This window comes from Sceloporus undulatus, chromosome 5 (genome assembly GCF_019175285.1).
Source record: "Sceloporus undulatus isolate JIND9_A2432 ecotype Alabama chromosome 5, SceUnd_v1.1, whole genome shotgun sequence".
Classification (NCBI taxonomy): Eukaryota; Metazoa; Chordata; class Lepidosauria; order Squamata; family Phrynosomatidae; genus Sceloporus; species Sceloporus undulatus.
In genome coordinates this window covers 174280890-174295816 of record NC_056526.1, presented here as the reverse complement: position 1 = coordinate 174295816, position 14927 = coordinate 174280890, and the positions used below count along the sequence as shown (strand labels likewise).

The 14927-nt window shown below is 39.9% G+C and overlaps 1 protein-coding gene across 2 annotated transcripts in view; it reads left to right on the top strand.

Annotated features, from left to right (window-relative positions):
• The window catches only part of GRID2 (glutamate ionotropic receptor delta type subunit 2), an 845491-nt gene that overhangs the window by 699556 nt on the left and 131008 nt on the right, over window positions 1-14927 (top strand). For both annotated transcript variants that reach the window (XR_006104285.1, XM_042470711.1), the window contains exon 13: window positions 12529-12695. Coding sequence is in view for 1 of the 2 variants with exons in the window: in XM_042470711.1 (XP_042326645.1) it covers window positions 12529-12695 (167 nt within the window). In the remaining variant the exon portion in view is untranslated. The remainder of the gene's footprint in view (window positions 1-12528; window positions 12696-14927) is intronic.

Below are 14927 nucleotides of genomic sequence, written 5' to 3'. Positions count from 1 at the left end.
GTAATAACAACTAGTTCTTTCGTAGCTGCTCTTCCCATTCCTGGCCTTCTTATTTCTTGGCTGCAATATGTCCCTAGTACCTTTTTCTTTCCTGAACCCTACTCACATTTCTCTATGTGTTTGATTGTGTGTGTGTGTGTGTGTGATTGGAGTCTATGTTGCAGGATATTGAGCATAATTTTTCTTGCATGGGAAATCAATGTAGTATCACATACTAATGTTATATAATTTACAACTCAAAGGCCTGCTCAAATAAAAAGGTCTTCACCAGTAAATGGAAAGAGAGCAAGGAGGTATACAACTGATCTTTCTGTGGAAAAATCTTCCACAAATTGGGAACAGCGACAAAGAAGATTCTCTTCCATTTCCTCACAAAAGTGTGCCTGTGAAGGTGGCGGGATCAATAGAAAGCCCACTCTGTAGATCTTAAAGCTTGTGCTGGCTTGTATAGGGAGATAGTCGCTCATATAGTGTGGACCCAAACTGTTTCTTTTTAGGGCTTGAAAGGTCAAAAACAGCACTTTGAATTGTACCTAGAAATAAACTGGCAGCCAGTGAAGTTGTTTTAACATAGGGTCACATGATCCCTGTAATACATGCTGACTCAAACACAGATATGATTATATGAGGAAACCCCATTTTCTACACCTGACATGATCTGAAGTGCTCTGAAATTACTGTCTGTGATACATTTGCATTCACATGTGCAGTTGGTCCTTTGATGCTGCAGTCATCAAGTTGCCAATACATGACAACTGTAAAGACCTCTGAAAGAATGGCCCCTATGCTTATGCGGTGAGGGATTATTTGGGTTTCCTATAAGGGAGAGAATAGGCTGGCCCAGCACCATCAGGGCTAGCCTGAAGAAGAAGAGCCCTCCCTCCGGTCCATCTGCCTTGGTCCAGGCCTCAGAGGGAGAGAAGAATGCTGGACCTGATCACCTCCCTCCCACCACCATTCCCTTCTCCTTTTGTGTTGTGTCTTTTTAGATTGTAAGCCTGAGGGCAGGGAACCGTCTATTATCCCCTCTGTTGTAAGCCGCCCAGATTCCCAGTGATTGGGCGGTATATAAATAAATATTATTATTATTATTATTATTATTATTATTATTATTATTATTATTTATTCTAACTGTACTTCTCCCTCCCTGGAATTAGCATTAGCTTCACATATTTGCAAGTGATCACTAAGGCCTGATACCTTTCAGCAGTTTGCAGTGAATGGATTTTTAAAAATAAAACAAAAAATATTTGTGAACACTGTATGCTGTATTGTCATTCATCTTCCATTTATTTCACTGAATAGAACTCGTATAGCCAGTGTGTGTTGTGTAGGTTGCACCTGTTGTGCTGTGAGGTTAACTTGACATTGTCATCTGCAGTTATTATCTTGAATATTATGCCTGTGAATGTGACTCTGGATTGAAAACTCCTCTTTTATTGGTAGCCCAGTGCTCTAACTGAGCAACATGAAAGCAAAATTCAAAGCTGAGAAGCACTTATCTCTTCTGGCTGAAGTGGGTATTCTCCCCAGTTAAAATGAGTTAAATGCATACCCAAAGTTCACCCAAGAACAGAAGACAGCTGAATACTTTGTCGGTACTTGAAAATATTTCTAAAAGGTATTTAGTGTAAAATCAAAATACAAAATTGATTTTTGTAGCTGACATTATAATAATAGAAACAAATTTGATGGAACAGAAGTATGACATAAGATATGTTGAAGGGGTGTGTATGTATGTTTGCATGTGCACTCCTACAATTCAAATATCGGTCTGATTGATAATCCTAACTAGAGTAGCTGTATCAGATCCGTGGAATTTACCCTATTTGTTGAATCAACAATTGTTTCAATGGGCCTATTCTAGCTGGGACAAATCAATAAAGTTCAGGTCATGATCTTATATAAAATAGAATGCTCATAATTCTCTGATTGGTTACATAGAATCAACAATAGAATCAGCAATAATTCTATGCATGTTTACTGTAAAGTAAGTGTATTATACTTAGCGAGAATTGTTCCCATTTGCATAGGTATAGGCTTGCAGCTTAAGTGTCCTAATTTTAGTCCTTTTGTCTACTTGGTGAAAAATACCTACTTGCATTTTAGCATCAGTCTGCAGTCAGCAGAAGCAGACCACCAGCAGTCTATGATCAATAGACAAAGTAGCATTTTCAGATGGCCTCTCATCTTGGGGCAGATTTGGTGGTAATAATAATAATAATAATAATAATTTATTTCTATCCCACTTTTCCAACTATTGATCAAAGCGGCAAACAGATTTAGGTAAAAATAAACCGAGATAAAAACATTTAAAACAGCATTTAAAAACAGTCACAGCAATAACAACAGGGCCTGCTGAGTGGGGGAATCCATAAACATTACAAGGTCATCAACAGATGGGGTGAAACATAAAATGACATCTCATGGGGGGAAAGCTTGGGAGAAGAAGAAGGTCTTAAGATTCTTCTTAAAAAGATCTAAAGATGTAGCTCGTCTGGGAGATTGTTCCATATTCTAGGGGCCGAGGTAGAAAAGGCCCATTGCGAGGTCCTCGCATAACATGCAGTTGGGACCTCCAGCAAGTTCTTCCCTGCCGACCTGAGTGTGCGGGGCGGATTATATGGGGAGAGGCGGTCCTCCAAGTACCCTGGGCCCAAGCCATTTAGGGCTTTATAGGTCATTACCAACACCTTGTATTGAGCCTGGAAGCAAATAGGCAGCCAATGGAGATCTTTCAAGATAGGTGTTATGTGGGCTGACCTGGAACATCCAGCGACCAATCTCGCTGCCATATTTTGCACTAATTGTAGCTTCCGGGTTTGGTACAAGGGTTGCCCCATGTAGAGCGCATTACAGAAATCCAATTGAGAGGTTACCAGAGCGTGTACTACAGTTTCAAGGTCCCTCCGGTCCAGGTAGGGATGCAGCTGGCGTATCAGCCGAAGCTGATAACAAGCGCTCCTGACCTCCGCATCCACCTGAGATGACAGCTGGAGCGACGAATCCAGGAGCACTCCCAAGCTGTGAACTGAGTCCTTCAAGGGGAGCGTGACCCCGTTCAGGACAGGATGGCAAATCTCACCCCCCGGGCCCGGGGAACCTATCACTAGTACTTCCGTTTTCTCTGGATTCAGACTGAGTTTGTTTTCCCTCATCCAGCCCTCATCCACGTGAATTAACGTGTATCCACATTGTGCTGGGATGTTGCCATCCCAGGTGGGACTTGATTTTGAGTTGTATTTAAGCCAACTCCACCCTAGTAACTGGCACACTCAGGTTTCAGATGGCAGCCACCTTCTCATTCAATATTTGAATCATAGTGTTTGTGGAGCCAAGAATTTTAATTCTTTTTGCCAAGCATCCCTACTGGCAGAAGAAACTCCATTTTAAAAAAAAAAATCTGCACTGTATTGAGAAGATTGGGAGATTAATGGTAGTCATCATGGGCTGCTGATTCTTTGGGCCCTTAGTATCCACTGGGTTTTGTTCTAGGACATCCCATAAATACTAAAATCTATGGTTACTCAAGTCCCATTATACACAATTTGGGATTCATATTTTTTAAACATATTTTCAAGCTATGGATGGCTGAATCTTTGGATAACAAATCAGTGGAAATGGAAAGCCAGTATCAGTGGTAGGATATCTAGGGAGTCAAACACTTATGGGCACCAGGAGGTAGCTTTAAAATGAAAACGAGAATAAGATGATACAGTCGGGATTTGGAGCAGGGAGGAACTCCCTTTGGGACCCAAATGAGTTGTCCATTTACACTGAGAAACTCATGGGGTTGGCATCAAGATGACACTCCGCATTACCTGAGAATGTCAGAAGAAACAGTGAGCTATCCTTGGGCTTGGTTTATTCTGCTTAGGAACACCCTGTTTACTGATGTCTCAGGGTCAGCTTGGATACAGCATGGTCCTAGCTGAAACCATTTTCTTAATACTTTTGTATCCTGCCTTAAAATTTGACATTCAAGGTGCCTAAAATTAATAAAATTCAAATAAAACAAATGCAATTCTAATGTAAAAACAGATCTTCAGGATTTTGTATTATTCCCAGGGTCTCTAGTCAGGATCAGTATGCAAAGGGATCTTGTAGCACCTTTGAGACTAACCTGAGAGAAAGAAGTTTGTAGCATCAGCTTTTATGGTCTACTAATGGAATAGACTCAGGCTGCATCCATACTGCAGAAATAATGCAGTTTGACACCACTTTAACTGGCATGGGTTAATATTATGGAATTCTGGGAACTGTAGTTTTGTGAGATATTTAGTCTTCTCTGGCCAAAACACACTGTGGAAATAATCCAGTTTGAGACCATTTAAATTATTGTGGCTCAGTGCTAGGGAATCCTGGGAACTGTAGTTTACTGTGGCACCAGAGCTCTCTGATAGAGAAGGCTAAATGTTTCACAAAAATACAGTTCCCAGAATTCCCTAGCATTGAGCCATGCAGTTAAAGTGGCATCAAACTTGATTATTTCTGCAGTGTGTTTTGGACCTACAGACTCTTTTACTGCAGAAACTACAGCTTCCTTTCTGCACAGCAAAATATATTATATTTCTTAATGTATGAGAAGAGCTCTGCAATATGGATTGATACCCACTCATGTGGACTTGATTTGTATATTACTAATGTTGGGCTTTGATATTTCCATATATGTAATGCAAAATAGATCCCATTATTATGATAATTCATACCTAATTGCCTGAAACAAGAACCAGCAACAAGAAGGAGTCATATTTGAGGGCAGATAATCAGTCTCCTCTCTTCACTTATTTCCAGTTTTATGTGGAAGTGAGGATGGTCCTTATGAACTCAGGCACTATGTAGTTCAGTTTGTAATATCGAGTGGGGATTTTTTTTCATCAAATGCTTGGCTTTCCCCCACTCTTCTGAATCTTCTCCCTGGTGGCAGCAGATGCATTAATGCCAGCAAAAGTGTGATGGAGAGACGAAGGGTATAGTTTGTAGTGCTAATACTTTCTATTCTGATTGACTGGAAAGTCATGATTCCTGCAGAATGACAATGTGCTTCCCTCATGCTGATCTCGCTTTACCGCTCCCATGTGCAGTGGAGGTAGTGTGTGCCCCGCATTACAATTTGCTGCCACCCTGAAATGTCATTATCTCCACATGAAATGGCAGTATAATGATGTGGAAATGTAGAATTCAGGAATACAAATCTGCCATGAGTAGAGTATGATATTAGAATGACTGAGTCCTATCTCAAACAGGTTCTCTTTTTATATTCAATTGATGGGTCGCACAATAGTGAGGCAGGAAGCGAACCTAAAATCCATCTTCAGTCCATTTTTACTAAGGACCAGGTCCTAAATGATGTAGCAAGAGCTGTGTGCATACTGTAAAGTGAAATTTCTACAGACCTTGGTGTCTAGGCAATGTGTTTTGAATAATAATGACAGACATTCCTGCAAATCAAAAAATTAAAATTTTGGTTTGCTTATACTTTTTTTGCACTTATAAGCATTTCTAGGGATTCTTATATTCTCTGTACTGTCAAAGCAATTAAGCCAATATGAGTATTTCTGAGACAATAGAACAGTTAAGCCAACAGTGTGCCCAGTCCAGCACTGCATCAAAATATGTCATACATTTAATGCTAAAACAGTCAGAAACCATGCTCATCCTCCACACCCTTGCAACTGTTAATAATTAAGTAAAGCTTTTTTTAAAAAAAAGAATAGACAATTATTCTATGGATACATTCCAGGCGCTTTGTTTAATTTTTTTTTTAAGGTATTATCCTTTTTTAAACTTGAATCAATTATTTTCATATGGCTTAAATGGTCCATTTTTCTCCATTCCAAATGGTTGTTGCACAGTAAAAACATGTGCGTTCTGGTCTTGCAAATGAGTGAAAGCTAGATTTAATTGTCAAGTTGAAGGCTTTCACGGCCGGCATCCATAGTTTTTTTGTGGGTTTTTTGGGCTGTGCAGACATGTTCTGAAAGAGTTTATTCCTGACATTTCAGTTTCACCTTCATCTGTGGCTGGCATCTTCAGAGAAGAAGATCTCTGAAGACGCCAGCCACAGATGCAGGCAATATGTTAGGAATAAACACTTCCAGAACATGACCACATAACCCGAAAAACCCACAAAAAACTAGATTTTATTTTTGAAGGGTATGGTTATATCCTTTGTAGACATATTTTAGTGTGTGTGCATGTACACAAATGTGTTTTATAGGAGGCCTTATCTCAACACAAAACCTAGGACAGATCTGAAGGTCATCATATTTTGCACTTTGCCACCAGCCAAGGGCTGAAGGACTGTGGAAAAGCTGATCTTCATGAAAGAACATCACAGCAATGGAGAGACCAGTTTACCCTATCTACAGTCAAAGCAGAAGTTGCATAAAGAAGCTTGTTGCCTTCCTCTTCCTGAGCAACACAGGCAGCTCTAACTGTTGTTTACCTTGATTCTTCAAAAGCAATGGAACAGAATCTTCTGGCCCCATCAATCCACCAAAGAAACAAAAGATACCAGCTACCAGGAATAGAACCAGCTACCAGGAATAGAACTTGGAAACATTATCCTGGAAGCTAATACATGGGCAAAATCAGCCATCCTTGTTCCCAATCCCTCCTTTTATTGCTCATTTCTCAGTGGTGAGGAGCATGAATGAGCTATTTTCTTAGTCGTGCAATCATTTGGGAGGAGGGTCTGCGGGGAAGATCCTCTCTTACTTTCACTATATGTAAGATGGTTAGTGGGCCATTTCCCCTGTTTTGTGACTTTTAAACAAGAGTCTTCAATCAGGAGGCATGGCTGACTGCAAACACTCCTTGGAGGAGCTAACTGGTGCAATGCTGCAGCTCCACCCATTAGGTTTTGGCAGCCAGTTTTTTATCTGCTTATGATGGGAGGAAGCAACAGGATCTTAGCATCTGATGACACATGATCCTTATTTTTAAAAAAATAAAAAGAGAGAGAAAACATATTTAATGCACTGCATATGTAATGTAGAAGGCATTTCCTCCCCCGGCCCTCCCAGAACAAATGAATAGTGCATGAAAATATTACTTTGCAATGAGAAAACACATTATTTCACTTTTTTATTTTTATTTGCAAACCAAATGATGCTGCCCTCACTGCCCTCAGAAAATAGTTCATTACAGATGGCAGCCATTACTGTAACAAATTATTTCCAAGCACTTACCAGGCAGCTTGGCCTGAACTGGGTATAAATGCCTACTTAAACCTCACCCCATCATTATGGCTTGAAAGAACTGGCCTTTCCTGCCTACTTTTTCTCTCCTTTACTCTCCTTCCCTTGTGTGTCTTGTCCTTTTAGTCTATATAGCTGATGGCAGATCCTGTCTTCTTTTTATTGATGTGAGCTGCTTTGGGAGACAATAATTGTCTGAAAAGTGAGATAAAAATACAGAAAGTAAATAAATAAGGGTCATTTGGAAATGATAAGATAGAAAACAGTTATTGATCATTCCCCTTCCATCTCTACACTGTCAGTATGAGGCATATCTCTACTGTTTCTAATAAATGTTTGCAGAAGAAAAATACAGAAATTTCTAAACTCACCTGATAGCATAACTACCCCTAGGCAAGGTTAGGTAAATAATGACACCGAGGATTAGGCAGAAATAGTGAGTTCTGCCAAAGTAACCATTTCTATCAAATGCTGGTCCAACTATCCCATAATCTGTATATACTCTGATTTAATTTATTTTTAAAATCTGGATGCCCTTTTGTCCATGATACTACATAACATTAGATGGATCCCATTTTGGAGAAAGATGGGAGTATAAATTAAATAAATAAATAAAACTAAATGGTATTATTGAAAACTATTCTCAAACCATTTATCAGGAATTATTATAACAATTCTGTAGGGTATACCAGCACTAGTCTTCCATGATCTTCATCATCATCATCATCATCATCAACATCATCATCATCATTTTTTGTCTATCTCTCCTTTTTCCCAGTTCAGGACTCAAAGTGGCTTACAAAGTAAAAGCATATTGCTAAAAATCCACAAGCTACAAAAGTTAAAATTTGATTAAACAATTTTAAAAAATAGAATAAAACATATATCTTTAAACATACAACAGTACAACAACTAAACAAGCAAAACTGCAACCTAGAAGATACTGTTGCAGTTTGCTTTTGCCTGAGCCTAGAGGAAAGAGCAAAATTCTACCTCTTTTTCTCTTCTCCCTCGTGCAAACTGTTAAAACTGAGTGTAAATTACTTATTCACTTTGAACTCAGTTTGTAGCCATTGAAATAAGGGGAGAAATGAGTATAGGAGAGACAAACTGGGACATTTAAAAACAGAGTAAGAAGTGACAGGATAATTGTTTACCTTTGATTAGAAAGCTGATAGAAAGAAAGAATGATTGAATGAGTGAAATCAAACCTGAGTATAGACTGTGAGACAAGGAAAGTAGAAGCACTTCAGGAAACACTAGCTTGCTATTCCTACTTTTGTTGGTCTCTAGGGCCACATAGTCACTTATACAGACATTGTTACAGTTTTCTTCACTTCCAGCAAGACCAACTGACATTTGAATTGGCTCACAAGCATGTTTCATGTACAGATTCTGAAACATTGTGCTAGAAACCTCCTGAACAAAGCAATGGTTATGGAGGAAACAGGTGAGAAAAAAGGACTTTAAATCCTGCTTAGCAAACTGCCTGAGGATGCATTCTTCTGAAATGTATGAATTGTTAGCATCAGAGTTCAGCCAGTTGATAAACTGATCCTGAGTATGAGTCTCAGAGCCTGAAGCTAGCAAAAGCCACCCAATGTGCCCTCCCTGGATCTGTTCCCAAATCTTCCTCATACTTCATTACTTCTAAAGAAGAATAAAGTACACACTGTTTTCTCCAGGATGGCTATGTTTACTCCAGAAAAGATGGATTATGCTTTTGGGGTGGAAAAAAAATAATAGATCTCAAATGAAAGTGCCTCTTGTGAACCACATCTCAAAAATAAAGAGCTGGCCTAGCGTGCCTCAGTAACTCTTGCATGTAAACAGATTTTGCAAATATCATCTATAATGTCAAGCAGTAATCTAAGTGATATAGTGACAAAGTGTAATTTAATATTCTATTCGGGTTTTTAAAATTCCCTTTTGGTTTTTCCTGGCCCCAGACAACCTGTTGTGTATTGTTTATTTTATAATTAGCTGTTACATATTTATTCCTTGTTGACTTTGTACATTTAATGAGTTTGCCACAGCTTTCCTTTGGAGACAATGTAACTGGTTGGAGTATTAGAAGGAAAGTGTTCTGTAGGACAAGGGAAAAAGAAAGCAACATGACCCTTTCCTGGCAGCCAAAGAACAGGCAAAGATTCAAGGAGGCAGTCAGCATGCTTGACTGACTGGTAGATTCACTGAATGAAAGAGTAGAACTTAGATGTTCAGAGGTGGGAAATAGCAGATGCAGAGACAACCAAAGAAGATAGCCCTTTGTTGACTATTAGCTCATTTCTTCCTTTTTTACAGTGAGATCTCCATTTTGAGTTGAAAAACAGAACTACACATTATGCCAAACACAGGGCTGCAGCTAAAACTGGAAATTTTGCCACTACCCTTTTCTTCATCTGCAATATCTAGTTCAATGTATTCTGTGCCAGCAGGTGTAGTGGTTTGAATGCTAGACTATGGAGGGTTATAGACCGCCAAAAAATATGTATTGAATATGTATTAGGGTTAGGAAGGGGTGGTGCTTCCGCACCCCCCTAACCCTAATACGTATTCAATACATACAATATGGCGGCGGCCGTTCCACACGGCTGCCACCATATTGACATAACGGATGCTCTGTGTCCGCACGTGGTGCACTGGAAGTGACACCGCGAGTGCACCCTTTGGCACTTGCGGCGCCTCTTCCGGGGCCCAAGAAGGAGCGCAATTTCCGCACTCCTTCCTCTGAGCGTCCGGGAGCCCCGCGGTGTGGCAGCTGCGGCTCCCAGATGCCACAAGCGGCAGCGGCAGGACAGCACTGCTTCTCAGCGGTATGTAACCCGCCAAAGACTCAAGGGTTCAAATTGTTGGGAGCCCATTGCTTAGAATCATAGCATCTTAGAAATTGAAGGGGGTATTATTATTATTATTATTATTATTATTATTATTATTATTATTATCCTGCCTCTCCTCAAGGAAGCTTACAACACAATAAAATACAGCAATTCAGAATAAAACCCACTATTCCTCCCTCCAAACAACAACATTATAATCTCACATAACAATAGTAACAATAATAAAATCTCATCTAAAATTATCAAAGCAATCAATCAGCAATAGAGACTGGGCCTCCTGGGGTATTTCATATGGTAGTCCATGTCAGCGGGTGACCAAGTGAGTTATTCAGGGAAGACCTGCCATAAGAGATGCATCTTGACAGCCCTTTTTAAAGCTGTCAAGATTGGTAATGTTTCAGATCTCAGGCCATTCCGTAGTTTGGGAGTGGCAGATGGAAAAGGCCCTCTGGGTAACCGCAGCCAGCCTGGTCTTCTTTGGCTACAGTAGATTTTTCCCAGAGGACTTAAGTGCAGGTGGTGGATTATATAGAAGAAGGCCATGTAGGGCTTTAAAGGTCATCACCAATACCTTGTACTGTGCCCAGAAACTAATAGGCAGCCAGTGAAGGGATTTTAGGATAGGTGTTATATGGTCACCTCTAGTTGTTCCAGTTGCCATATTTTGAACTAATTGAAGTTTCTGGACTAGGTACAAGGGTAGCTCCATGTAGAGTGCATTACAGAAGTCGAATGATGAGGTTACCAGCACATGTACCACTGTTTCCAGGTCCCCTAGTTCCAAGAAAGGATGCAGCTGACATATCAGCTGAAACAGAAAAGATGTGGGTGTTTTACACAAGAAATAGTATGTCTGGACAGAAAACTGGCTATTTTGCAGAAAATCTACTGTAACATACCTGGATATTTTGCAGAAAATCCACTGCTTTCTGCCTAAAGACACATTGTTGTTTGGCATACATAAAAAACAAAACCAAGGTTTTGATGCAAACAATTATTTTCCCAAAAGAAAAGGTAGTCCTCAAATCGGGGGGAAACATCTTGTAGCAGTTGACAGTTTTCCCAATACCCTTTCTCATTGTCAATCAGAAAATTTGCAATTTTTTCCCATCCTAACAGCCACACTTATATTTGAAATCAGGATATGAGCTAGGATGGTCTTGATGAAGCTGATTTAACATTCTAGTCCATATGTGGAAGTACTGGAAGATGTAAGAGCTACTGTGGTATAGTGCTTTGAATGTTGGACTAGGACTCTGGAAGACTGGGGTTCAAATGTCTGCTCAGCCATGGAAACCAACTGCATGACCTTGTGCAAATTACACTCTCTCAGCCTCAGAGGAAGGCAATGGTGAATTCCCTCTAAACAAAGTTTTCCAAGAAAACCCTGCAATAGGTTTGTTTTAGAGTCACTATAAATCAGAGATGATTTGAAGGCACTCAAGAACAAGAAGAGCAACAGGATGTTATTCCTGAGCAGCTAAACCTGGGAATTATACAGTTTGTTTCTAGAAAAGGACCAAGAACTCTATACTGTGCTTGCATAGTGTAAATCTACATGGTTATTGTGATATACTACCCTTCTGCAGAATTCCAGCATTGTACAACCAATTGTGTATCTGCCAGTGTACCTGCATATTGTACCATTGGGCAGTTGGGAATGTACAATGGCTGTCTCCTCCATCCAAGTGAATCAGATGGCATATGGAAGGCACTGACAGTTGTGCATCATCCATTTGAACCTTTTCATGAGCAATTATATGCAAAATGGTTACAGCTACAGAACTCTACTTAGATGGCCATGAACTGGCTATTATTGTGTAAATGGCAAAAAAGAAAAATGGCATGTGTAAAGGAACTTAGTTGTGAGTAAGACACCAATAGGATTCTAGCCCGTATTAAGGGGTTGTTCAGACTGGCCATTTGGACTGACATGGGGGCAGAATTGGTGCATAGCATCTCCATGATGCATGCTGTGGCTCCGCCCCCTGGGCAGCGTGACACCGCACCGCACGTGGAGTCATGGTACTCCTCTGGTGCTGTGTACAGATGAGGGTGTGCTGATGAAGTGTCGCCAAGCCATGCAATGCAGCTTTTGTGCTCTGCAAAGGCCAGATAGTATGGTTGCAATCTGGCTGTGCAGCCCCTCATTTTTCTTTATATGTTTCCAACTTGTCAGTGTCTGGATAGGAGAACCTGAAAAAGCCAATGTTTTCCATCATGAAAGAAAGGTGAGATATAAATGAAACATATATAGGGGTATGTTTCTTGATTTTAGTGAACTTCCTGAAGAATACATTTTCATAGTTATATTATGCACTAACAATGATGCTGGAATAATATTTGATTCTGCCTACTCCCCATAACCTTCAAAATATAGCATTTCTTTTCATAGCGGTTTCTTTCTTTTCTTTTCTTTTGTCTTTTCCTCAATATATGGCATATTCAAAGTAAACCCTGAGTGTTTCTTCTCTTTTGTATTCCAGGTCAAATATGGAAATTATGCCTTTGTGTGGGATGCAGCAGTTTTGGAATATGTTGCTCTGAATGACCCAGATTGTTCCTTCTACACTGTTGGAAATACTATTGCAGATCGAGGTTATGGAATTGCTCTTCAACATGGAAGCCCTTACAGAGATGTATTTTCACAAAGGTAATCTTTGTGGGGTGATATATAAACTATAAGACACCCACTTCATTTTCCTTGAGGTGGGGAAGGGAACTATCGGGGGGAGGGGGGTTGCCTGTCACATGTGCTTTTCTTTGTGAGTTTCAGCAAGAGAAAAATGCAACTGTTATTACATCGACAAAAGGCAGGAGGGGGGGTATATGGGATCAATATCCCTGGAACTGGTTTATGTTACAGAACACACTGTGAAGCAGATCAACAAAGCTGCATTTGAGGAGTAGAGGAGCTTATTGATCTTTTATTAATTTAAATCTTTGTGGACCAACTGATGTGGCTGAGCATTTTGTCTAATACAGTAGATACTTTGCAACTGATGTGTATCTTAGCCTGATCTTCCATGTTAAGGGAAAATACAGTCATCTCCTTGGGATTTGAAAATAAAAACAAATAACTTGCTCTGTTGAAAAAGTATCCACTTTGTACTTAAGCCACAAGGCCAGAAAATGAAACAAATGGTTATGAGGGGACAGGCAAGACCCACCTAGTCTTCTAGAGGTAGCTTTCTTTTTAAAAATTCAAAATATATAATACTGAAAGGAAGGCTTTTCTGTTGACTGATAAAATCAAGTTAGAATGTACATTTTTGCTCCTTTACACTGAAGACTTGTCCCTTGGAGAACCATTGCTTTAGAGAAGATGTAAGGCAAGAACATAACTGTACAATCACTGTTGGCCATTTTTGAGCTTTATCCTGGCTTTTTTCCCTCTGTGCAATACTGCATGGAGAGAAAATAGGGCATACAAGCTGGTCCAGTCCATACTGTTGGCTTCTCTTCCAATCTTATCTACACACAATGTGGCCAAGTATTTGGGGCATAAGCAAGTATAAGATATCCCTGTGAACTGCAATCTTGATTATGAATGGTCCCAGGTTATAGGGAATACTTTCACACAAGGAGGTGGACCCAACAGGGGATGTTGAGGGGGATTACACACAATACGATTTTGTGTCCCTAGCTCTATTTTTTCCCTCATTTCACCATTCATGGGGTTTCTTCCGATAAATAGACTCTGTCCATCTTCATTAATTTCTTAGTTACTTATAAATTAATTAGACCATTTTTCCCATATCCTGTAGTACTGAGTTCCATTACAGGTTTCTGCATTATATATACATTAAAATTATTTAGGTTTGGATACTATTAGAATGATTTTTAATGTAACCATTGTTTACACTGGAGGTAGGAAATAAGTAGCCCTTCAGATGCTGGGTGTGCTAACTAGGGCAGCTGGGAAGTGCAGTCCAGGAGCATATGGACTGCAACAAGGGGGTCCACAATTCTGTCTGTGGTCTACATTCTTTTTCTTCCTCACACAAGGAGGAATCCAAGATTTCTTTATGCAAACAACTCCTGTGCTGAAGAGACAAGGGATCCAATGGGGTAGTTGACTTGCCACTCATTTGCTTTCCCCATGCCGGTCAGGAGGGAAAATAGTTCTGCCTCAAACATGAGTGCTTTAAGATATAAGTACCTTTCTTTCAAAAGTGCTAGGATTTTTCATTTCAACAAACAACAAATATAAAAAAATCACAGTAGAATTTATTCAGTGATAGAAACAAACAGGAGCAGAGAAACACGCAGCTGGCCACCTAGCTTTGTTCCCTTGTTCACACAAAATTAAACCTTTGCAACAAACCACAGCCATCCTCCCACCACCTCTTCTTCATACATGAAAGATTGCCAGCTATTTCCTGGCATGTGGTCAGTCCCATCTGCCACACTGGCTAGTCATATCCTTTCTCTGACCAACCCCACACAAATACCGTATTTTCCGGTGTATAAGACGACTGGGCGTATAAGACGACCCCCAACTTTTCCAGTTAAAATATAGAGTTTAGGATATACTTGCCATATAAGACCACCCCCCTCTTCCAATGCACACCAAATAAAAATTTAAAAAACATCACTACATTTACCCCAACTCGTTCTCTAATCTTGGCTTGCTTGCTTGCTTGCCAGCTTGCTTATCTCTCTCTCTTATCTATCTATCTATCTATCTATCTATCCATCCATCCATCCATCCATCCATTTCTCTCTCTCTCTCTCTCTCTATCTATCTATCTCCCCCTCTCTCTATTTCTTTCTCTCATCTATCTATCTATCTATCTATCTATCTCTCTCTCTCTCTCTCTCTCATCTATCTATCTATCCATCTATCTATCTATTTCTCTCTCTCTCTTTCTCTGTCTATCTC